The following is a 26,587-nucleotide window of genomic DNA, read 5'->3' as shown; positions in this document are numbered from 1 at the left end:
TCAATAATGTAACACCTTAAGTAACAAGAAAGAGGAGAGCAAACTAAATCCAAAGCTAGCAAAGGAAGGAAATAAGTTTGGATCTAAGAATAACAAAATAGAGAATAGGAAAACAATAGAGAGAACAAATAAAGCCAAAAGTTGGTTCTTTGATAAGATCAAAAATTGACAAATTTTTAGCTATATTGATTAAGAAAAAAAGAGATGATTCAAATTATTAAAATAGGAAATGCAAGAGGAGATATTACTAGCAATTTTACATTCCAAAAAAAGAAAAGTTTATAAGAGAACACTATGAACAATTATACACCAAAAATGAATCATGAAGAAATAAAAAATCTGAATAGAACTATAACTAATAAAGAGATTGAATCAGTAATCAACCCTCTCATCCCTCCCCACCCTGAAAGCCCCAGATCTGATGGCTTCATTGGTGAATTCTCCCGAACATTTAAAGAAGAATTAATACCAATTATTCTTAAGCTCTTCCAAAAAACTGAAGAGGAGGGACATACTCCTTAACTCAATCTATGAGGTCAACATTACTCTGACACCAAATCCAGACAAAGATACTACAAGAAAAGAACACTACAGACCCTTATGAATAATTAGGGCAAAATTCTCAGCAAAATGTTAGCAAACAGATTTCAGCAACATATTAAAAGGATGATATACCATGTCCACGTGGGATTTATTCCTGGTTCAACATATGAAAATCAATCAATGTAATGAACCGTGCTAATAGAATGAAAGTGGGGGCTGGGGGACTACATATCTATTCAATTGATGCAGAGAGAGCATTTAACAAAATCCAGTACCCTTTCATGATAAAAACACTTGTTTATTTAATAAACTAGTAATAGAAGGAAACATCCTCAACATGACAAAGGCCATATATTTAAAAAAAAACATAGCTAACATCATTCTCACTGGTAAAAGACTGAAAGATTTTCTCTTAAGATCAGGAACAAGACAGGAGAGCCTGATCTCACCATTTCTACTCAACAAAGTATTGGAAGTTTACCCAGATCAATTAGGCAGCACAAAGAAATGAGGCACCAAGATGAAACAGAATTAAAACTAGATCTGTTCACAGATAACATGATCTTACATGTACAAAACCCTAAAAAACTTTCTCACACACACACAAATTGTTAGAGCTAATAAAGGAATTCAGCAAAGTTATAGGAAAGAAAATCAATGCACAAAACTTAAGGTGCGGTTCTATACTTTAACAATTAACAATCCAAAAAGGAAATTAAGAAAACATCAATAAGAATACAATACTAAGGATAAATTTAGTATAGAAGGTGAAAGACTTGTACACTGAAGATTAAAAATCACTGCTGAAAAAGAGAAAGAAGACATAAATGAATGGAAAAGCATCCCATATTCATTGATTTGAGACAGTATTAAGGTGACAATGCTGCCCAACACTATCTACAGATTCAGTGCAATCGCTATCAAAATTTCAATGGTGCTTTTTTGCAGACATAGAAAAACCCATCCTAAAATTCACATAAAATCTCAAGGGATCCCAAAGTGCAAACACAACCTTTAGAAAGGAGAAAAAAGTTGGAGGACTTACACTCCTGATTTCAGAAACTTACTTCAAAGCTATAGCAATCAAAACAATGTGATACGTTCATAAAAAGAGACATACAGACCACTGGAATAGCATAGAGAACCCAAAAAGTAACCCTCACATATACTGTCAATTGATTTTAGGCAAGGGTGCCTAGACCATTCAGTGGGAAAGAGAGTCTTTTTAACAAACGGTGCTCGGAAACTTGGATGTCCACATGCAAAAGAATGAAGTTACCTTATATCATACACAAAAATTAATTCAAAATAGATCAAAAACTTAAATGTAAGAGCTGAGCTTATGAAACTCTTGGAAGAAAACACAGAGGAAAATCTTGCCTTGGATTTCACAGTGATTTATTGAATGTGACACCAAAAGCACAGGAAATAAAAGAAAAAGTATTGAATAGATAAAATGTTCTTCACCAAATTTAAAAACTTTGTATGTCATAGGATACTATCAAGAAAGTGAAAAGACAACCCACTGAATGGGAGAAAATAATTGCAAAGCATATAATTTGCATATCTGATAAGGTATTAATATCCAGACTACATAAAGAACTCTTACAACTTAGAAAAAACAACAGAAAAATGAACAACCCAATTAAAAATGGGCAAAGAACTTGAATAGACAATTCTTCGAAGATATACAAATGGTCACTAACAACATGAAAAGATGCTAGTCATTAGAGAAATGTCAATCAAAACCACAATGAGTTTGAACCCATTAGAATGGCCATTATTAAAAATAAACTGAAAATAGCAAGTGTATGTAAGGATATGGAGAAATGAAAACACTTGTGCATGTGGAAAACATGTATGGCAATTCCTCAAAAAGTTAAACAGAATTACCATATGATCTAGCAATTCCATTTCTGGGTATATAACCAAAAGAAGGGAAAGCAGGGACCCAAACAGTTACTTGCACAATCAGTGTTCATAGCAGCATTATTTACAAAGGCCAAAAGGTGGAAACAATGCAAATGTCCATCAAAACTTGGTATATACATACAATGGAATATTATTCAGTCTCAAAAAAATGACAGTTTGCTAAAACGTGGATGAACCTTGAAAACACTGTGCTAAGTGAAATAAGCCAGACACAAAAGGGCAAATGTTGTATGATTCCACTTATATGAGGTAACTAAAATAGGCAAGTTCTTAAAGACAAAAAGTACCATTAGAGGTTACCAAATGCTGGGGAGATGGGGACTAGGGAGCTATCTATTGTTTAATGGGAACAGAATTTCTTCTGGGGATGGTGAAAATTTTCTGCAAATGCATAGCGGTGATGGTTGTGTAATATTGTAAATTTTACTCAATGCTACTGAACTGTATGCTCAGGAATGGTGAAAAGGGTAAATTTTATATCATATATATATATATATATATATATATATATATATATATATGCCTCAATAAAAAGAAAATAAAAGAACAGAATATAAGCTAACAAATCTCGATGGAAGAGTGACACGTCTCATTGCCATGAGAACATGTGAAATGAAGGAAATCAGTGTGGCCATATGTGAAGACACCTTTGCAAAATAAAACATGTTATGTACAATTTTTTTCAAGTCATGGCTTTGGACCACCCCAGTTCAATTTAACCAGAATCTCTGTGGTTGGATCCAAGTATTTAAAAAAAAATTCCCTCAAATGATTCTGACGTACAGGCAGTATTAAGAACTGCTGCTCCATACACCTGTTACTCTGTGTTCATTTTCCCTTTTATCCAACCTTTAAACTGTGCTACTGAGAATTAAGGCTAAGGCTTGCATGATTGTTTCTGGACAATAGTACCACAAAGGGACAGGACCCCACCCACCCACTCAAGGCCATAGTGTGAGCACAACAGTGACACCAGTGGCTGTGACTTTGTAGAAAGGAGATGGAGTCTGAGATCAATTTCAGGGTCTGTCTACCCTTCTACAGTCCATCTTGGAAGCTGAGGATTTCCTCTTAGTGGCCACTGCTAGCTAGGGTTTGTCTGATGAAGAGTTATAGCAGGTTTCCTTATAGTCTATTGTAGGTTTCTGTAGTTCCTGGATTTCTCATTTAGAGTTTGGGGTCCGAAACACACCACTTTGAATCCTAGACCTGTCATTTATTTGACATGGGAAAGACATGTAAAGCTTCCAATCTGCAGTTTCTTCCTCTTTAAAGTGGGGACAATAGCGCCCCTGGAGGCTCAGCGAGATTAATAGATTTGTTTGTACCCTGTTGGTAAGTGGGGTGGTATGATGTGAACCGAGTCAAAGCCAGCATTCTTAACCACAAGAGATCACTGCACCCCAAGTCTGGTGGTTCTGAAGCCAGGCTGTTTTCTACCCCAACAGTCAGCCTATAAGTGCCAGATGGGTTATGACAGAAAGGGATGTGGGAACACACTATGAGCTTTGAGATTAATTAGAACAGGTTTCATTGACTTGGAATGAATAAAGGAAGAAGGAAGAAGGAAGAAGTCTCAGGAGGCAGAGTTGAGTCCAGTCCCTTACACACTTACACAGCTCCCTACAAGGATTCTTGGGCCTGTATGGGGGCAGATGCTGTGTCCTTACCTCATAGCGCATGAAGACACCTATGGGCCTGGTAGGCTTGATCCTGATGCCAATGTTTCCTTCAGTGTTGGGCGGCAGGATGTTGCCCTTGTCATCAATGATCTGGAGCAAGAGACCTGTGAATCCCACCCTGCAGGGATCCCCAACACTCCTGCCCCACCCAAACACTGCCTGGCTCATTCATGTGACACAGTGGGGGTAATTGGGGGAGGGGGTTGTGGTAGAGGAGCCCTGTCAGAAAATAGAATAAAACTGTCAAAAGTCTTTGAAATCAGCAAATGGTGAAACCCAAGCCATGGGTCTATGTGTTTCATGCATATATAGACATCACAAATGTGTCTTCAAGCTAGAAAACACGGATCAGGAAAAACTAAAAGCACCGGCAGTGGAGAGAGCCGCCTGAGCTACTGCCAGTACTCTTTCCCAGGCTCGGTGCATGAGGCCTCTGGCTGTCCTGGCAAGCTGCACTCATGCCCAGGACATTGCAGGTCTCAACTGAAACCTCCCCAGGAAACTGGAGGAAAAGTAGGCGGAGAAGACGAAGGACAACCGGGAGGCATGACTGGTTCTGTCACCTCGTGTCACACAATGGTCCCACCATAGCCAAGCACTAACTGCTCTCTGCCAATGTCTTTACCACCAGACCTGAATGTCGTAGGGTGGGATGGCCTTCCCCATGGAACCCGGCTTGATCTTCATCCCCCGGAGAGTGCCACAACTTATTCCCTGTTCACAGAAGAAGAGAAGTGGGATTGGCCAAGCGTCCAGGCTGATCACAAAAAAATAGCATCCTTGCTCATAGACGTCATTTGATGCTGTGCAAAAAGCCCACGTGGCGAAGCTAGAAGGCATCGACCCAACTCCAGTCAGCAGACGTTCACTGCACCTGACATGGGCTGGGCCTGAGCCCAGTGCTGGGGCTACAGAGTCCAGTGGGAGAGGCCAACAAGAAGCAGAGGAGTGAGCCCAGGGCTGTGGGCATGTAACGTAGGGTGTGGAGTGCCCACTGTATGCCAGACATGTGTCCATTTGCCGGGGAGGGCCATGAGTGTATTTAACAAACATTTACTTGTAGCTGCCTCAACTGCTTCTCAGAGCTGTGTTGAGATTATTCAGATTGTTCATGCTGTTCCCCTACCCCCTATGTCTTCCTGATGAACCTTATTCCTTCTCTATGGTTCTCTAAATTATCATTCTTCCTAAAGTTAAGCGCTTTACACTCAGAGAGACCAAGGTTTGAATCTTGACTCCACCGCTCACTAGCTATGTACCAAGTAATCCCCCTTGATCTCCTCCTCGGTCAAAGGGGGGTAATTATAACATTATCTCTTAGAGTGCTTGTGAGTGTGTGCCAGGCACACACCAAGTATTCAATAAACAACTGCCACTAGCTATCATTCAGGCCCTAATAAAAGGAAGTTGGGAGATTCTCTTTCTGTGGTATTTTTCCCTACACTTGTATTACTGCTTGTCTGTTTCCCTCAGTAGATAATGAGCATTCAGAGAATAGAGATTGTCCCATCCATCTCTGCACCCCCAGCATCTAAACACAATACCTACCTTAAAACAACAGTGACAACCATAAATGCAATAGGGGTTGGACACTGTGCCCAGAGCTTTGTATACTTTCTTTCATTTACCTTACCATAACCTGGCAAGATTGGCATTATATTTCCATTTTGGAGATGGGGAAGCTAGACTCTGCAAGATTCAGTGATATGCTGATAGTCTCGAAGCCTATAACTGGCAAGGCTGAGATCTGAACTGGGGTCTGATCTCCTGAGAGAGGAAGTACTTTCCCCTCTGCAATGTCACTGCTCACACTCTAGGCATGTGGGAAATGTTGCAGAGATGAGTGGATAGGTGTGAAAATGTTCAGAGAAATAAAGCACCATCTGGTTATCAGGAAGTATTCTGTTGTTATGAATAGTTGATGCAAAGGGACTAGTGTCATGAGTGTAGCGTGTAGTTCTAACCTCACCCTCCCTGTCTGAATGCAAACTGTGAACCAGCAAGGACAGTCCTAGAGTCTTAACATTTCTCAATCCCGGAAGCAGACCCAGTAACTGATTATTTATTTATTTAATTATTTATTTGCAAAATAATGTCAGAAAAGTATGTCAGTTGGGACTAAAACAGCTATTTTGCTACAGGCTCTGAGATGACAGTCATCCCTCTGTCAGCTAAAGGGATGATAGGGAAGTAGGGGAAAGTGGCTCTGTCCAGCATCGGAAATGCATTGAAAATGTGTTAGAAGTGAGATACCTGCCCACACTATCATGGATAAAGTCCTTGAGATTCAAGACATGCATTATTCTTTGAATGCCCTGCCCACCTGACTGGTCAGTGATCCTCTTTGGGATCACACTGTGTGTGTGTGTGTGTGTGTGTGTGTGTGTGTGTGTGTGTGTGTGTGTGTGTGTGTGTGTGTGTGGCGTGTATATAGAAGATCTCTCCTCCTGCTAGTGTCTCACAATCAAAGCTGTGTGCTCTCCTCATAAACACCCAGAAATGAACTAGGGAACTTCCGGGGCCAGCTCCTGCCTGCTCCTGTGGTGGCTGCCTAGGAAGGGACGGTGAGGTGGACAGGACTTGCAGTGGTGGCTTCCATGCTCCTGGAGAGTGCCTTCTATGCCAGTGCCCCTCCTGGGCTCCCGTAAACTAACTCTCACAGGTACAGTGGCACCATGTCCTTAGACCCCTTTCTAAGTTTTTGTCCAATAGTTTTCAGCACATTGGTCTTTTGACAAGTTGATGAGCTGCAATTGTCTTTTCTGCAAATTGATTTGGGACAAATTAGCCTAGAGCTCTGGAGCCTCCCATTGGCTTTGAGCAACGCTGCGTGCACAGTGGGGCCTCTGCACACACTCATAGCAGGATTCAGCCCATCTGCTGGGCTCCGTGGACGAGCACATCCTGACTGGCCCACAGGGACCATTCACCTACCGTCTCTGACTGTCCGTAGGCTTGGTAGAGCAGAATGCCTGTCTGTCTTCTCCACAGCTCTTGCTCCTCGGGCAGCAGGGCCTCCCCACCAGTACAGCAGTGCTCCAGGGTGGGGAACCTGAGGCTGAGGGGAAGGCAAGGTGTCAACAGGGCCTCCGCAGATTGGGCTTGGGCGCTCTGCCCCAGGCCCAGGGAGAGCTCAGAGCATTGTCATCTGGATCATTCACCCTTCTGCTTCTTCGCTTTCTTACTTGCCTTCTGAGCATTTTACTGGTGGTCAAGTCCAAGTGGAAGTCACTTCCTGTTGGTACCTGTTAACTCATCTGGCAGGGGTAGGTGGTGGTGGTGGTGAGGCTAATGGGTTAAATCAGGGAGATCAGGATTGAATATGGATGTTGATGTAACAAGAGGGAGAAAAGTGTGCTTGGAACACATTCTAAGCATTCTATGTGGCTAAGAGGGATATTTGTACAAACCATAAGGGCTGAGGGATAAGACCCCCAAGGATATGCTAGGATGGTAATAGAAGTGTACCGCCTTCTGGGAAGAGTGGGCTTATGTGAACTGAAGGCCTTTTGTGTTTCCGGCTGGAGAACGCAAATTAGGGGTTGGAAATGAATTGCTCGGGACATCAAGGAAGACCAGGCTTCATATAAGTGAAGGGAAGAAGGATCACAGGTAACAGCCCTGAGAGCAGGAATTTGGGAGAGAACAGAAAAGTCTGCTGGGAACATTTGCAGTAGTTTGCTAGGTACGTTGTGTGATGTAAATCCTCTCATCTATTTTCCCCATGAAGATTTCCATAAATAATACAAAAACCATCACAAAATAATGATGGATTCCCTGAAGGAAATGGGTAGAAGTGATTGGGGTCTTAGTACCACCTTGCACGGGGCTGAGCTGAGCCAGCTTGTATGGATGAGGGACGTGGCAGAATCCCTTGTCACCCTCTCCTCGTATATACAGAGCCTGTAGTGATGGACAGGAGAGCTGGCTTCGTTGAGCGTATGTTCCTCATTCTTCTTGAGCTTTATCCAAAGTACATAAAATGGGCAGAGTCTCCAACAGAGTCAATATTCATGCCCTGGTTGAATTTTTATGGGGTTTGTTCACCATCTCAAGAACGTTGCAACAAGTAGCTGTAATATGAGCTTTGAAATACAGTTGGAAACATAATTCTGTCAGATTGAGGGCTCATGAATAAAATCAAGCTGTATTTCAATTACCTTCATAAATTGAACTCCTTGATATTTTAAGTCTTATATGTCTAAAAAATGTTAGCTCTTATTTTGAAGTAGCCATTTCAATTTCAGAGTCGCTAAAAGATACATAAACAACCCTAAGGTTCAAAGAGCAGATCAGGTGAGTTAAAAATTAATCCACAAACATGGGGAAATGCAAAAATAAAATTACAGTGTGATACTACATACCCATCAGATTGGCAAAAATTAAAACTTGGACAAAAACAAATATTGCCAGAGATGTGGAACAATGGGAATTCTCCTCCCCTGCTAGGGGGAGCATACCTTGGTTCAATACTTTGGAAAATAAGGTAGTAGGGTACAATGTCAGTGTGACCTAGCAATTCCTCTCCCAGAGAAGATCTACAGCAATGTGTGTTTACGTGTTTATGTACATGTTCAAAAATTCAATGCAGCATTAATCAATAGTCCCAAACTGAAAACTACCCAAATGCCCAATAATAGAACTGATTAAAAATGTGCTACTTTCATAAAATGTAATGTTATACAGCAATGAAAATTAACGCCAGCATTATTTAACAACACGGACACTTCTTAGAAACATAATGTTGAAAAAAGAAGCCAGATATGACGGAATAATGTACGATTACATGAAGTTCAAAAGCAAGTAATGTAATTTGTCTAGGGATATTTCCTATGTAAACTATGAGGGAAAATAAGGAAACGAACACCATAAAAGCCAAGGTAGTGGATTCCTTTAGTGGAGATGCAGAGGCATGAGGAGGTCTCTGGGGCCACTGGCCATGTTCTATTTCTGTGCCTTGGGTGAGCGGTTGCATAAGTGTTTCATTTTCGACAATTCATTAATCTGTAAATGCATATCTTATATACTTTTCTGTATGTTTATTTCACAACAAAATGTGTGTAAAAGTAAAAACCCACAATGATGCAAGGCTCACTGAGTGTTTCATTTGGTTCTCTGAATCCTGTTTAAAGAAATAATTAGACTAGCTGCTAAATATCACCACCAACATTTATGCCCTCCCCCACCCCACACACACAGTATCCTCAAAGAACCATAGCTAAAATCAGTCAGACCACAGTGCATCACATTACTTAAAATCCTACCCGAAGATTCCTGTTACCAACCGCAGCCACTTCTACCATACCTGGTGGAATTCTGCTGCAGAATCATTCGAAATACAGAGGGCGCAGCAAAGCATTGAGTAATAGGGTATTTGAATAAAGTCTAGAGAGTTAGGAGAGAAAAAATTTTATTTTTACAATTAAGATTTAAAATATAGATTTGTTATTAGCATTTTAACTCTGACCTCTCCTCTAGGAGAGCCCATTTATTCATCTGTTAATTCTTTCAGTATACTTAAATTCAGCATGAATTTCGTACATGGCATGTGTCAGGTACTATTGGCGCAACACAAGGAAGTCTAAGTTGAGGGGATGGGTAGGGAGGGAATGAAGGGAAAGTTTTGTTTTGTGAATTTGAATAGTAAATTTTTAATTTAACATTTTTCGTTTTAGTCACTATCTCCCATCTTCAGTAGGAGAGACTGAAACCAAGTAATTTAAAAAGTTTATTTTTAAAAATTCACGAAAGTAATAAGTGTAAAGTAAATTAAACAATTAAACTTTCAAATGCAGGGATGGGGTAAATTTGTAGACTCAATTCTTTGAAATCATTCAAGCTTAAAATACACTGAGACTCTGGGGACACCCCTTGTAGGGGAAGGAGAATTAGACCTGGTGGGGGAAGGAGAGAGGTGGATTCAGTGTGGCTTGCACAGTTTTATGCCTCAGAGGCTGGCAGGATGCAGGCAGAAAATAATGACGGAAAGGCGGATATTGACATAGGGACAGGGAGTGAGAAGTGGGAGGTACAGTTTCAGGTGTCGGAGGGATGATCAGATGAACTTAACCAACCAGCAGAAAAACAGGGGGGAACTAGCCTGGAGAGAGAAGACTGGACAGTTTTGAGAGCCACCTGAGTAGATGTACCTGCTGGAGAAATGGAAGTAAAGGCAGCTGCTTAGAGGGGAGGGACAGTTGAGGGCAGAGCCTTGGATGACTGCGGTGCTCAGGACTAAGCTGGGGGAACAGGCGGTAGCTGTAGCAAGTGCAGAATGTGCTATGGAGCAATTTGACCTTAAGGGAGGAGAGACAGGGCTGGTCCAAGGTGTACCAGGGTGAAGGGAAGGTGTTCTTAGGATGAGGAACTTTGAATATGTTTATGGACTGAGGGAGTAGAGTCAATGAAAAGTGAGAGATTGAAAATACAGGAGAAAAAGTTTAATGAGTTAAAGATTAATAGAGAGGGGCTCCAAACAGAAGGGCAGGGAAAAGAACAGGATCGGCAGCAGTTGTCGGGAGGGAGTTGGACGTTGAGAGGTGAAGGGGCAGGTCTGCCTCTGAGACAGAAAGCAGGGGAGTGAGTGGAGACACAAAGACAATTTTTAAGTGAAGAGAAATACATTGAAGGAGTTCACGCAGGTGACCTGTTATTATCATGGTGTATGCATAACAGCAACTGCTACCACTTACTGAGTGTTCTCTCTGTGCTAGTTTCAGGGCTAAGCACTTTACACACCTTTCCTATGTCATCTCATTAATATTCCCAACAATTTTGTGGAGATAGTAACCATTAAGACTCTCCTTTTACAGATAAGGAAACTGAAGCTCAGAGTGGTAAGTAAACCACTAATAAATGTCAATCATGGGATACGAAATTAGATCTGTCATATTCCAACGCCTTTGTTTCTAAGTACGTCATTAAATTGAGTAGCCACACAAATACAACATTCACACACCAGCTACCTGGCCCTGGTAGAGCCAGGATCCAGGATACAGGAGACCTGAGCTTGTTCTGTTTGCTTTCATTTCTCAAAATGTATATTCTGGTTCCCAGGTCCACAAAGTCTGATCCATAGGTCTAGGGAAAGGTTTGGAATATGTGTTTTCTTCAGAGTTACATCTTGATGTAATTCTGATAAAATGATTGATTCAGTCCTTCACATTTGAGAAACCCAGAGCCAGGGTTATATTATACTAAAGGCTTCTTTGCTAAATAAAGTATTTTCTCAGTTGGATCCAGTTTTTGAACTCGAAATGAGTTTTTTCTGGGAGTTTGTTGATATCGAAAGGTTCGTCTTCTTACCTGTACAATGACCTTGGGGTCAAATTGGGGCAGATGATGGACAAAGACTGTAGACCCCGCTGTCCATGGTTCAAGCAGGGACCCCAGGACAGCCAGAACCCAGCCTGTGTCTGACAGGCACCAGAGGACATCAGACGTCTTCAGCTGCAGTAATTTCCTGCTAACTCCAAAATACAGTTGGCCTCAGATACTATTCTGACTACTATACTATCCTTCCCTTTTCTCCACCCCCATTCTCCAGAATTTTGCTACTCAGTTGTTATCATTAGCACAGATACCAAATGTCTACAAAAAGCCTTCTTTGTCCCCTGGTCTGGTTAATAATGTACAAAGTATACAGAACGTGGTCTGGTTTGAATATTACTAGTTGGGGGACGGGGAGAAGGGAGAAGAGTTTGGTTTAAAATTGATTAAATGGTTAACCCAGCTTCAGCCTCTATGTTTGTTCCAGGTTAGGGCAGTGGCTTGGTGTGGCTTAGTTCCAGGTATTATTTTTCCCTAACAGTTCCTGATTGGGAAACTTCATGCTGGATTTGTCCACAATCGAGGAGAGGAGAAGACCTGTCACATAAGGTCACATTGCTGGAGCGTTTTATCTTTCCCCACTAAACCCTGGAACCACTGAGAGTGACACAGGGGCTTGTCATTTGTGTGGTTAGCAGAATGCCTGCTGTTTCCACCCACATCTCCTCCATGCCTGCTGTGAAGGTGCTCAGGTAGGATCCAAATGTGCCTCCTTTGTCATTCAGATGCCTCTGTCAGCAAACACTCATACATAGTCTATACTTCTCACACCCTTAAGGGTCTGAACCAAAGAGAGCAGAAAGGATAAACAGCATGGGGTCAATTCCACCAAGAGTTCCTTTCCCAGCACATACACATACACATACACATACACATACACATACACATACACACTTCACCCCAGATCTGTGGCCCAGCTTCTAAGTTGGTGCCCTCTCTCCTACCATGAAGGGAAGAAGGATCGCAAAGCAAGTCCATGGCTGTGCTTTGCCATCTTGGGGAAGCCTGTGGTCCCACTGGTGAAGAAGATGGCCATTGGGTCCAGGGTCTTTGACTTAATACAGGTGTGAACTGGGGATTCTGATCTGCAAAGGGATTCAATACAAAAGGACAGAAGTCATGTTTCCTGTTTTTCCATCCTCTGGGGAAGCAAAAGAAGCAATATGAGGCTTAGAGTCAGAAAACTGGGGTTTGCAACTCCCAGTATTAGGCATCAAACAAAGTTTATGTGTGACTTGGATAGGTGGACTGACATTTCTTCATTTTAAAAAGTGGGGAAAATATGAAGGATTATTTTTACTTTAATAAACATTGAAAAAGTATTGCCAATGATTCCAGACAATGCTCTAAATGATTTACAAATAAGAACTCATTCAATCTTCATAGCAACCCTAAGAGGTAAGTACTGCTTTTATGCCCATTTTGTAGATGAGGGAACTGAGGCTCAGAGAGGTTAGGTAACTCACCTGAAGACATATAGCCAGCAAGTTGCAGAGCCAGGATTCAAACTCAGAGAGTGTGATCCATATACTATGCTTTTAGTCACACTGTTAACCCTGTATTTTACACAGACTAGCTTCATGGGAATTTAACCTCATAAACTTGGTGTTGAGGGGTGGGAAAGAGAAAGCTAGGGAGAATGAGAGTGTAAGGAATATATATATGTACATCTGCCCTAGCATGAGCTAGAGGTGGAAGGTAGAATCCGTAGCTCCCTCCGTCTGCCTCGGTTCTTGGGGAGCTTCTCCTTGGCTGAGAGTCTCTTTCTTGGGCCTATTACAATTGTAAATGCAAGCTTCCTATAGTACTCAGTCAGAGAGGCTGCAAGTAATCCCAGTGCTGGAGGGAGCACTGGCTCTTGTGGAGAAATGATACCATACTGAGTCTGGGCAATTTAGGCGAGTTTTAATGAGTATTCTTTGTTTAAGCTATTTTAATCTAATTCTCTGACTTTAGAATCTAGCATAAGATGTGATTTCACTGTAATATTTGCCGTTGGGGGTTGAAGTAAAGAGCTTTAAAAACTGTGGAATTACTTCAAGAAAACAAATCCAGCACGGTTTGTGTGTGATATGAAGAATGTCTGAAGGCTTGCAGAATCAGAGTTTTGGAGGCGGAGCGGTCTTTCTTACTTTTAGCACTTCCCTAACTTTCCCTTCAAGGTGTCCCTATAGACACCCACCCCCTAAGACATGGAAAGTGTTTGCTCCCAAAGCTGCCTGTCATTTTTTCCTCAGTCTCAAGTTTCACCTTAAAAATTCATCTAAACCTTTCGTTCAATTTCTTTAATTGCTAATTATTTACATAAAAATAATATTCAGATTCCCCACCTACAAGGAAAATGCAACACAATAACCCTCTGACTTTACACATCTCCTTTGCACAGGGGTGATTATATTTTAGTGAGAGAGCCATAGAAGTTCAATTTCCTCATTTTATACATAAAACAATTGCAGCCAAGAGAGGAGAAGGAACTAGCCCAAGGTTGCACAGCAAATCAGTGACGTAGCTGTGAAGAGAAGCTCAGACCTGGTGAGCTTCCTTCCACTGGCTGCTTCTCTACCAGCACTTGGCAGTGAGTGGCTTTCTCCTGCCATTCCTCAGAAAGCACATTCATCAGACCAGAAACTCACTGAATCAGTGATCGGAAGTCCAGCCACCCTTTACGGCTGTGGTCAGACACCAGGAGCTTGGTTTTCAGAGCAGGACACTCAGAGGCCACAGAATCCACCTCTGGGGCAAGGGTATCTGTGGTCACGATGCCCTTGGCTTTAGACACTTGTAGTCGGTAGAGAATGTCCTTGGCCTTCATCTGGGTGGTCCCTGGCATGAAGACGATCCCTAGGGATGAGAAAGAAACTGCTTTTTCTGGTATCTCTTTCATAGCCTCACAACCTTGGCTGTCAGACCTGGTTTATCTGCATAGAAATCCCCTAACTTGTTGGTATGCAAAGTATGGTCCACAGCATCAACGCCGCCTAGGACACAGAATCTCACACCCCACCCCAAACTTACTGAATCAGAATCTGCATTTTAACAAGATCTCCAAGAGATTTCTATGCACATTAAACTTTGAAAAGCCTGCCCTAATAATTTCTACTCTAAATGGATCTAGCCAGTAGACAGGTGAGTCCTTCTTTATACAAATTTACACAGGATCTGGGAAAGATACAACTAGGACAGTGTCCCTGACACTGCATCCCTTCCCCCATTTTTCTCCTCTCACTTCCTTCTCTGTCATCGTGAATCTCTTGTCATCTCTTGTCATCATTCCTTGTGTCATCTTGAATTTCCTCTCTTTCCTTCGTTCGTCGTACCCAAAGTTAACTACAATGTCCTTTGAACTTTTCTACTTTCCCTTCCATCTTCCATCACCAACAATTAGCTCAAGTCTTTGCGTGTCCCTATTGCATTCTAATTTCTCCACCAGATGCCCTGTCCTGAATCTTCCTACTGCCCACCTTCCGTATTATTAGCCTGCTTAGTTCCACAGAGCACTGACTTTTTCCCCTCCACATTTCTTCTCTTCACTAACACCTGGACCCTCTCTCCAGGAAAACACCACACTCCCCATCCTGACTTTGAGGGCACTGCTCACTCTCCATCTTTCTCTCCCACAACTCTATTCTCTATTTCAAGATGACCATTCTTCGTATAGGCTACTCCTGACTCTAAGCATTTCCATGTGCTATGACCATTCTTGGAATTTCCGTCCTTTGCTTCTACTCCTCTTTAATTCTTCTTATCCCAGAGGTCTCAATTCATGTCTTGGGTTTCTCATGGACAATCTCTTCACTATACAGATGGCATGGCTTCTCTATACTCCCTCAGCCACTGCTGTTAATTCTTGATCTTGTTGGATTAATCAACTATTTGTGAGAAAACATGAGACAGAGAATATGTGAGCAAGACCACGACATATTGTTGTATGAGCATGCATTATACAACAACTGAAGCGATTCAAAAAAGAATCCATGAGTCCCATACTGATTATATAGATTAATGCATAGATAAGCAATTAAAAGGGAAAGGAAAATCTGTATAGAAGAATGCCAACTAATAAATGTAGAGGGAATGATATAAATAGAAAATCCTAATAAACGACCACCATAAAAGTATTCACTTCAGTCGAGAATCATCAGTGGATTCTCACACCATAAGGTGAAAGACAGCTGCGGAACAGGATATTCACACAGTCCCATAAATATTACACGACAGATTACTTACTAACTACAAAGGGAAAAGGTACCTTTACAAAGGTGGATACTACCTTTCTAAAGTCATAAAACAACATCAATGATATTAGGGCAAACCAACTTTATATATCCCCAATGTGATGCACCAAGGAAGACACAATATTGCCCTTCTAGTACCTGGGCTAAAAATGTCTAACCTGAAGATAATCATGAAGAAGGAGTCAGGAATACAAATTTTGATGGACCTTCTGCAAAACAACGGGCTTAGACGCTTCAAAATTATCATCGTCATGTAGACAGTGTAGAACATAGAGAAACATTCTATATTAAAGGAGACGGGGGAGGTATAACAACTAAATGCAATGCATTGGATTTTTGATTTAAACCAAATAAATGCTATAAAGGACATTATTGGGACAATCGAGGAATTTTGACAATGGATGTATATCACGTAACTATATTGCATCAGTGTTAAACTTCTTGTGTGATAAATCTACTGTGGTTATGTGAAGGAAATGTCTTGGATCTTAGCAGATGCATGCTCCAGTGTTTATCTGGTGTTTATGGGTGTCACAGTGTCTGCAACGGATTCTTAAATGACTCACTGGGAGAGAGGGCTCGAATATGGCAAAACGTTAACAATTGATGAATCTTATAAAAAAGTAAGAATGTCTGAGACCGTGTAAGAGAAAGTGTGTGTGTGTGTGTGTTTGTGTGTGTGTGTGCATGTGTGTGAGAGAGAGAGAGAGAGAATTACGACATTGTGTTTGAGAACGTGTGAGTATAAGGGAGAGAGCGGTTGAGAAGGAGTAAAATAATATTTGAGTGAGTCTGAGAAAAAGAAAGACTGTGAAGAAGAAAAATTGGCGGGGGGGGCTTCCCTGGTGGCGCAGTGGTTGAGAGTCTGCCTGCCAATGCAGGGGACACAGGTTCGAGCCCTGGTCTGGGAGGATCCCACGTGCCGTGGAGCGACTACGCCCGTGAGCAACAATTGCTGAGGCTGCGCGTCTGGAGCCTGTGCTCCGCAACAAGAGAGGCTGCAATGGTGAGAGGCCCACGCGCCGCGATGAGGAGTGGCTGCCACTTGCCGCAACTGGAGGGAGCCCTCGTGCAGAGATGAAGACCCAACACAGCCATAAATAAATAAATAAATAAAATTTAAAAAAACAAAAAAAATACATGTTTCAAGTTCAGCATAAATGTTAAAAAAAAAAAAACAGAAAAGAAAAACTGGGGGGAAGAGAAAGCACCTAATATTTCAGGACAAATTGGCTCAAGGTGAGCCCAAAGGTCTGCTTGGGTCACTGACCTGTTCGGATGCAGGCCATGATCACCAGCCACCACTCAGGCACTCGAGGCAGAATCAAGGCTAGATGGTCTCCCTCCTGGAGGCCACAGGTCTGTGTGAAGACGTTGGCTGCACGACGGGTTAAGTCTGTCATCTCTCTGAAACTCCACTTCACTTCATCCCCTTGATTATTCACCCACCACAGGGCTGGGTTTGGACCTCTCTTGCCTTCCTGGTTAGGATCATATGCTACATGTTATTTCCTGCTTCAAAGGAAAAGGGCACTAATTTGGCCCATCCACTACCACAGTCACATTCCACTGTGAGTGTAGCTCAAGGTCTGAGATCCCATTTTAAAGCATTTATAGCGCCAAGAGAAGTTGGGGGGAGGTGTGATCCAGCCAACTTCTTCTGGTCTACTCTAACCCCCTCCTCTTCAGTCACATAAAACCATGAAGAGCCTTCATGTTACTTATTGAAGACTTACAATTTTATTCCCCATGTGTCTGTCTTAGTTCCACATGGACAGTAGGTTACTCTCTGTGCCTCAGTTTTCTCACCTATGAAATGGGTATAATAATACTACCTAGAATGTAGTAAAGTTCAAATTAATTATTTTAAAAGGTCAAGTGTGTATAACAGTGCCTGGCATACAGTAGGTGCTCAATAAAATTACTGTTATTATTATTACAACAAAATAAAAGAGGATAATTTAATTCCTGAATATTTGGGGAAATTATTTTTTAAATTAGGGTACCTCAAGCGGTGCAAGAAGTCAGTCCTGGAAGCTCCAGAGCCTTTTTCCCCCTCACAAAAACATCAAGTAAACAACAATAGACTAAGACGGCTTTGTAGGTATTTAGAAAAGAGTCACAAATCCACAGGAACCAACAAATGCCCAAACAATAAAAAGTCATAACCAAAATGGTAAGACATTTTGTGGTGTTTTTGCTTATTCTTGCACCACCCGCTCTCTGATGTGGTACAGTGTAGTCAGAGGAAGCCACCCAATTCCCAGCCCCTCCCCTAGGATAGATGAAAAAGACTGAACCTTGTGTGCAACATTCTGGCTTGTCTGGAGGCGGCCTTAGGCACTGGTTTCTGTCTTGACTGACTTGGAGCTCAGATGGGTATGAGGGCATATTGGAGGTATCTGAAAACAGTGGCAGATGTCACAGTGTGTGGAAACAGTAGACCTGTGGTTACCTAGGGATTAGAGACTACAGACAAAGAAAGAATAGAACATTTAAGTCCCCCAGAAGAAGCAGACTTTTAAGAAAGTTAAAACGTTAACGAGCAGCCAAAACTAGAAAAAAATAAAAAAATAAAAGCACATGCACAGGACCAGGAAAGACACATGCCAGAGAAGACCTTAAGTTTTCATACTGAGCAGATTATTGAAGGTCTTTCCCTGCATGGAGCCAGTCTGCAAAGACTGAGAGAGGTGGCTATTTTTTTTAAATATCCAATTTTTAACAACAGATCACAAGGTCTACAAAGAAAAAGAGAAGCAGCCTATTCAAAGTAACAACATGAATCTCCAGAAACTGACCCTAAAGAGACATAGGCTGCAGTTACTAGACAAAGAGTTTTAAATGACTGTCTTAAATACACTGAAAGAGCTAACGGAAAACACAAAGAACTAAAGCAAATCAGGAAAATAATATATGCACAAAATGAGAATATCAACAAAGAGATACAAATTATAAAAAGAACCAAACAGAAATTCTGGAGCTGAAAAATACAATAACTGAATTGAAAACGTCACAAAGGGACTCAACAGCAGACATGAGTAGGCAGAAGAAAGAATCAGTAAACTTGAAGACAAGTCATCTAAAATTATTGAGTCAGAAGAGCAAAAAGAAACATACAAGAAGAAAAATGAACAGAGCCTAAGAAACTTATGGGGCACAATCAACGAGACCAACATACACATTATGGGAATATCAGAAGGAGAAGAAAGAGAGAAAATGGAGCATAGAACTTATCTGAAGTAATAATGGCTAAAAACTTCTCAAATTTGAGGAAAGGCATGGAGAGACAAATACAAGAGGCTCAGTGAACTCCAAGTAGGAAAACCCAGACACCCACAGAGAGACATTACAATCAAACTACAGAAGACAAAGACAAAGAGAGCATCTTAAAAGCAGCAAGAGAAAAGTGACTCATCAGGTGAAATTCTTAATAAGATTACCAGTGGATTGAAGACCAGAAGGCAGTGAGATTATATATTTAAAGTGATAAGGAAGAAAAAACTGTCAACCAAGAATTCTATATGTAGCAAAATTGTCCATCAAAAATGAGGGAGAATATGTATGGCTGAGTTGCTTCACTGTGCACATGAAACTATCACAACATTGTTAATCAGCTATACTCCAATATAAATTAAAAAGTTTTTAATACTGAGGGAGAAATTAGGACATTCTCAGATAAAAACAAAAACAACACTGAGGGACTTCATTATCCTTAGACTTTCCCTACAAGAAATGCTAAAAGGAGTTCAAGTTGAAATGAAAGGACATTAGAGAGTAACTTAAATATAAAAGTATAAAGTTCTTTAATAAAGATAGATACAAAGACAAATATAAAAACAGTATTGTTATAATTTTGGTTCATAACTTCACTTTTTATTCTTTCACTGTATGGAAACCACAAAAGCATAAAAAATAATTATAAATCTATCTTAATGGGTAGACAATTTGTAAAGATATAGTTTGTGAAATCAATAACATAATATAGGAAGGTGCAAGGGAACTGGAAAACAGTAGGGTTTTGTATGTGAACGAAGTTAAGTTGTTATTAGTTTAAAATGAAGTGTTATAATTTGGAATGTTATATGTAATCCCCATGGTAATCACAAAGAAATTATCTACAGAATATTCCCAAAAGGAAACGAAAAGAAAATCAAAACATATCACTCAAAAAAAAAAAAAACCACATCACTACAAAAAATCAACTAAACACAGAGGAAGGCAGTAAGGGATGAACTGAGGGACATAAAAGCTGTGACATCAAGGAATCAATTAACAATATGGCAATAGTAAGTCATCCTTATCAGTAATTACTTTAAATGTAAGTGAATGAAATACCCCAATCAAAAGAACTAGATTGGCAAAATGGATAAAAAACCCAGAATTCAACTATATGCTGTTGACAGAATTGTTACTTCCGTGTGATGGAATATGATAAAACCCATCAAAAAAACTTTCAGGATATTTTTGCAATAAAAATCTTATAATACAATATCAATTTAGAAAAGCAAAACCATATTTACATTAAATCCAAATTTATATAATAGTATCCATTCATTCATTCAATATATATTTGCTAAGTTCTCATTATTTCTTAGGTACTATTCTTAGACCAAAAGGATACAGTGGTGAACAAGACATACATATACACACGTATGTAAACAGTTTTAAATGTTTATGGACAATTTTCATTTTCTTGTTTAAATCAAGTCTTTTATTTTCCCCAAGTAAAACGATTTTTTAAAGTTTTTTTAATTCCCCAAACAAAGCACGTTCAGAGTAAAAGTTCAGGCAATGCACAATCTTACTAACAGAAAAATTTCTTATGAACAGAAAAATTTCTTCAAATTTCTCATCACATTTTCACTCCCTGAAGGTCAACACTGATAACGTTTGGTGTATAATCTTCCAGAAATTATTTCCCACATATGTGCAAACATGATCCTACCATCTTTGCCTCATATGATTGGAACAAAAGAGTGTGTCTCACCTGAGACAAGACTTATATACATACATACATACATACATACACACACGCACACAGATATATGTATATACATATATTCATATCTATGGAAAAATCAGTGCTATGAAAAAAATATTCTCCAACAGATTAAGGAATGTTAGCAAGTATAAATGACTAGTTGTGCACTGTCTATATAAGGGGAACAGATTATATAATATTTCTGTATGAGTTTACAAAATGATAGAAAGTTTGGGGCATCAAGGTAAAAACAATTGTTGTTTTAATTCAGACAAAAGTTTAGACTCTTAACTCTTGCAACTTGAAGAAGATATTGCTTAAGCATTTATGGTTTTGGGGGCTCAGAATTAATCTGATAATGTGATATTAAGATAAGCATGTTTTCAAGAAGATAAAACACAACCTTTAAACTGGATATGAGATTTAAAGTTTTATGCAGGGAAGTTTGAAGCCAAAGGAAATTGAGAAATAGATCTAAAAAATAAAACACTAACTCAGCAATAAAAAGGAATGAAGAAGTAATACACAAAACAATATGAATGAATCTCAAAAACATGCTGAGTAAAAGAAACCAGACACAAAAGAGTGCATCTTATATTATTCCATTTCTATGAAACCCTAGGAAAGAGAAATATAATGGCTAGTGACAGCAAATTAGTGTCTACCTGGGGCTCAGGGTGGGGATGGGTGGGTATTGACTAGGAAAGGACAAAAGGAAATTTTTGAGGTGGTAGAAATGTTCTAAAACTTGTTAAACTTTCACATAAAATGTGTGAATTGTATTCTAGGTAAATTATAGATCAAAACAGTTGATTTAAATAAACACCTACATAGCTACTCCTTGTTAATCTCTAACTAAAATATACTTTAAAGAAGGAAAATTGGAAAGTAGATCAATTACTCATGTGATTAATGAATGAGATGATTCTTTCTGAAAGTTAAAACACATAAGAATTTATTGCCTATAGAAAGGGCTTGCTTCATTTTTAATTAAAATGAAATACAAGTAGAATTTCTATAATTTCTGTAAATTAATGATAGAATATGATAGATTTCATAGAATTTAAATCCTAATTGACATAGATAAAACACTTTCCCCAACAATGATATAACTCACATTCTCTTCCATTGCATTTGGAATGTTTACTAACCTCCAGAAATTTCATAAGTCAGAGTATACTTTTTGACCACAATGGAATTAAGCTAGAAATCATTAACAAGAAGACAATGAGAAACCCACCTCGACTATCAGGAAACTAACCGATACATTTCTATGTAATCTATGGGCCAGAGAAGAATCAAAAGGCAAATAAAAAATATTTTGAACTTAATGATAATAAAATATGACATATCAAAATCTGTATAATGTACCTAAGAGGAGTGCTTAGTGGGAAATTCATACTTTTAATGCAGATATTGGAAAAGAAGGAAGGCTTAAAAGTAAGGACATAAACTTCCATCTCAAGAAGCTAAAAAAAGAATAGCAAATTAAATCAAAGGAATGCACAAGGAAAGAAATAATAAAGATAACAGTAAGCATCAATGGAATGGAGAGCAAATACACAAGAGAGAATATCAGTAAACCCTAAACTGGTTTTGAAAAGATTTATAAAATTGGTTAACTCTTAGGAAGACTTATCAAGAAAAAGAAGAGAATAAACATATTTAAAATATCAAGAATAAAAAAGTGTACATTGTTATAAATCTTACAGATATTAAAATAGCAATAATAAAAATATTAATAACTTTGTCAAAAAATAACTTTATGACATTTTCAATGAAATAAACAAATTGCTAAAAAAAGTTAACTTTCCAAAGTTGATGAATAGAAATCTTAACAACCTCCTATCTATTAAAAAAAGAGGTTAAATCCATTACCAAAAGCTTTTCTGCAATGAAAACCCCAGATTTTGTCTAAATATTTCAATATGCATGCTAGTGTGTTAAGAGTTTGACCTGAAAAACTGCTGGGTTTTGTTTTTTTAGGAAAACAGTGATAATTATATTTCAATTATATCTCAATAAAACAATGACAAAAAGTTAGTGATACCTTTTAAATTCTTTATCAAAGCACTTAGAAGAGTACCTGGTATATAGTAAATGTTTGTTAAATATGAATTGAATGAATAAATAAAAAAACAACAACTCTGGAATATAAAGAAGGAATAATAAGGAATTTCAGGGTTAAATTAAATCTAAAGATGACCCCAATCACTGGTGGGCCAACACCAGCTCCAAGTGCCCCAGTCCCCATGGCCAGCTATCCCGGGATCCAGCTTCACCCATCAGTGGGCCAAGATCAGCCCTGGAACATCCCAGGCCACATGGCCAGCCACATCAGGAACCAGCCCTGGCTACAGGCTGGCAACCACTACATGAGACAGGAAATGTCAGCCAACCAGTCTGGGGGCCAGCCTTGACTACCAGTGCCCCCACGGCAGTTGGCCATGCCACAAAAGAAGGGCCCACATAGCCCATAGAGGGGGGAACCATAGAGCATACAACCCTAGAGCATATAACTCTGGTGACCAGAGGGGAGTGTGCTGCTGGGTCCATAAGACATCTCCTACATTAGGCCACTTCTCCAAGATAAGGAACCACTTATGTAGGAATGTTAAAAGGCAAAGAAATAAAATCATCTATACCCACAATAAGTAGTTAATGGATATGCAAAAGAAAAATATGTAAAATATGTCATCAAAAACAACAAACATGGGCTTCCCTGGTGGCGCAGTGGTTGAGAATCTGCCTGCCAATGCAGGGGACACGGGTTCGAGCCCTGGTCTGGGAAGATCCCACATGCCGCGGAGCAACTGGGCCCGTGAGCCACAGCTACTGAGCCTGCGCGTCTGGAGCCTGTGCTCTGCAACAAGAGAGGCCACGATAGTGAGAGGCCGGCGCACCGCGATGAAGAGTGGCCCCCGCTTGCCGCAACTAGAGGAAGCCCTCGCGCAGAAACGAAGACCCAACACAGCCAAATAAATAAATAAATAATAATTAAAGGTGCTAATAATTAAAAAACAAACAAACAAACAAACAAACAAACAAACATGGGGGGGAACAGTAAAAATGTAGGGTGGTTAGAATGCATTTGACCTTAAGAGATCATCAACTTAAAAAAATATATATATATATACATATATATATGTCATGATAACCACAAACCAAAAACCTATAATAGGTACACACACAGAAAAGTGAAAGAAATTCAAGCATAATACTAAACATGGTCATCAAATCACAAGGGAAGAGAGGAAAAAAAGAAGAAAGGAACAAAAAAGGAACTACAAAAACAATCAGAAAACAACAAAATGGCAATAACTACATATTTAGCAATAATTACTTTAAATATAAATGGATTAATATTCCAATCAAAAGACATAGAGTAGCTAAATGGGTAAAAAAAAACAAGACCCATTATAACCTGCCTACAAGAGGCTCACTTCAGATCTAAAGTCACACACAGACTGAAAAAGTCGGGGGATGGAAAAAGTATTCCACATAAATGGAAGTGAAAAAAAAAAGCTGGTGTGACAATACACATATCAGACAAAATAGACTTTAAAACAAAGAGCGGGGCTTCCTTGGCGGCACAGTGGTTAAGAATCTGCCTGCCAGTGCAGCAGACACAGGTTTGAGCCCTGGTGCTAGAAGATCCCACATGCCGCGGAGAAACTAAGCCCGGGCGCCACAACTACTTAGCCTGCACTCTATAGCCCATGAGCCGCAACTATTGAGCCCACGCACCACAACTACTGAAGCCCACGCGCCTAGAGCCCTTGCTCCACAACAAGAGAAGACACCACAATGAGAAGCCCACGCACCGCAATGAAGAGTAGCTCCCACTTGCCGCAACTAGAGAAAGCCCATGCGCAGCAACGAAGACACAACACAGCCTAAAATAAATAAATAAAATAAATTTTTAAAAATAAAGATAAAAAAAATAAAACAAAGAGAGTAACAGGAGACAAAGAAGGACATTTCATAATGATAAAGGAATCAATCCAACAAGAAGGTATAACAATTATAAATATATATGCAGCCCACATAAGAGCACCTAATACATAAAGCAAATACAGTTGACCCTTGAACAACACAGGTTTGAACTGTGTGGGTTCTGTTGCATTTCTATACACTAACAATTAACTATCAGAAAGAAAAATTAAGAAAACAATCCCATTTACAATTGTGTCAAAAAGAATAAAACACCTAGGAATAATTCTAACCAAAGAGATAAAAAACTTGTATCCCAGGCTTCCCTGGTGGTGCAATGGTTGAGAATTCGCCTGCCAATGCAGAGGACACAGGTTCGAGCCCTGGTCTGGGAAGATCCCACATGCTGCGGAGCAACTGGGCCCGTGAGCCACAACTACTGAGCCTGCGTGTCTGGAGCCTGTGCTCTGCAACAAAAGAGGCCACGACAGTGAGAGGCCTGCGCACCGCGATGAAGAGTGGTCCCCGCCTGCCGCAACTAGAGAAAGCCCTCTCACAGAAACGAAGACCCAACACAGCCACAAATAAATAAATAAATAATTTTTTTTAAAAAAACTTGTATCCCGAAAACTGACACACTGATGAAAGAAACTGATGACAACAAAAACATGGATTGGAAGAATTAACATTGTTAAAATGACCAGACTCCGAGGGAAATCTATAGATTTAATGCAATTCCTATCAAAACATCAATGACATTTTTCACAGAACTTGAAAAAATAATTCTAAAATTCACATGGTAAGACCCCAATTAGCCAAAACTATCTTGAGAAAAAAAAACAAAGCTGGAAGCATCATGCGCCCTGATTTCAAACTATACTACAAAGCTATAGTAATCAAAACAATATGGCACTGGCACAAACACAGACAAAATCAATGGAACAGAATAGAGTCCAGAAACAAACCCACACTTACTTGGTCAATTAAACTACAGCAAAAAAGGTAAGACTATACAATGCAGAAAAGACAATCTTTTCAATTAATGGTTTCGGAAAACTGGACAGCTGTGTGCAATAGAATCTCACGTTATATACAAAAATAAACTCAGCATGGAACTAAGATTTAAATATAAGGCCTAAAAACCAGAAAAGTCCCAGAAGAAAACATAGAGCAGTATGGTCTTTGACACTGATCTAAGTAGTATTTATTTGAATCTGTATCCTTAGGCAAGGGTAACAAAAGCAAAAGTAAACAAATGGGACTGCATCAAAATAAAAACCTTTTGCACAGTGAAAGAAGCCTTTAACAAAACAGATAGGCAGTCTACTGAATGGGAAAAGATATTTGCCAAAGATATATCTGAAAAGGGTTAATATCCAAAGTATACAAAGAGCTCATACAACTCAAGGGCAAAAAAGCAAACAACTTGATTAAAAAATGGGCAGAGGACCTGAATAGACATTTTCCCAAAGAGGGCATACAGATGGACAATAGATAGATAAAAAGATGCTCTACATCAGTAATCATCAAGGAAATGCAAATCCAAACCACAATGAAGTATCAACCCACACCTGTCAGAATGGCTATTATTGAAAAGACAACAAATATCAAGTGTTGGCAAGGACGTGGAGAAAAGGAAACCCTCATGCACTGTTGGTGGGAATGTAAATTGGTGCAGTCACTATGGAAAACAGTATGGCGGTTCCTCAAAAAATTTAAAAGAACTACTACACAATCCAGCAATTCCATTTCTGAGTGTTTATCTGAAGAAAACAAAAACACTAATTTGAAAAGATATATGCATTGCAACACTACTAACAATAATCAAAATATGGGACCCACCTAAGTGCCCATCCATAGATGAATGGATCATATATATATATATATATATATATATATATATATATATATTCATTCCACATATGTGGAATATTACTCAGCCATAAAAA

The 26,587-nt window shown here is 39.6% G+C and overlaps 1 protein-coding gene across 4 annotated transcripts in view; it reads right to left on the bottom strand.

Annotated features, from left to right (window-relative positions):
- LOC102997916 (acyl-coenzyme A synthetase ACSM1, mitochondrial) overlaps positions 1-26,587 on the bottom strand; it is a 62,955-nt gene that overhangs the window by 16,695 nt on the left and 19,673 nt on the right. For all 4 annotated transcript variants that reach the window (XM_057528447.1, XM_057528445.1, XM_057528446.1 and 1 more), the window contains 8 exons: positions 16,992-17,202; positions 14,120-14,327; positions 12,431-12,571; positions 11,463-11,622; positions 9,463-9,542; positions 7,092-7,215; positions 4,791-4,871; positions 4,146-4,247 (listed from right to left, as the gene is read on the bottom strand). In XM_057528447.1, the coding sequence (XP_057384430.1) occupies positions 4,146-4,247; positions 4,791-4,871; positions 7,092-7,215; positions 9,463-9,542; positions 11,463-11,622; positions 12,431-12,571; positions 14,120-14,327; positions 16,992-17,202 (1,107 nt within the window). The remainder of the gene's footprint in view (positions 1-4,145; positions 4,248-4,790; positions 4,872-7,091; positions 7,216-9,462; positions 9,543-11,462; positions 11,623-12,430; positions 12,572-14,119; positions 14,328-16,991; positions 17,203-26,587) is intronic.

Source organism: Balaenoptera acutorostrata, chromosome 15, assembly GCF_949987535.1.
Source record: "Balaenoptera acutorostrata chromosome 15, mBalAcu1.1, whole genome shotgun sequence".
NCBI classification, from domain to species: Eukaryota; Metazoa; Chordata; class Mammalia; order Artiodactyla; family Balaenopteridae; genus Balaenoptera; species Balaenoptera acutorostrata.
The sequence above is the reverse complement of the archived record's forward strand: the minus strand, read 5'-3'. Positions and strand labels throughout refer to the sequence as shown.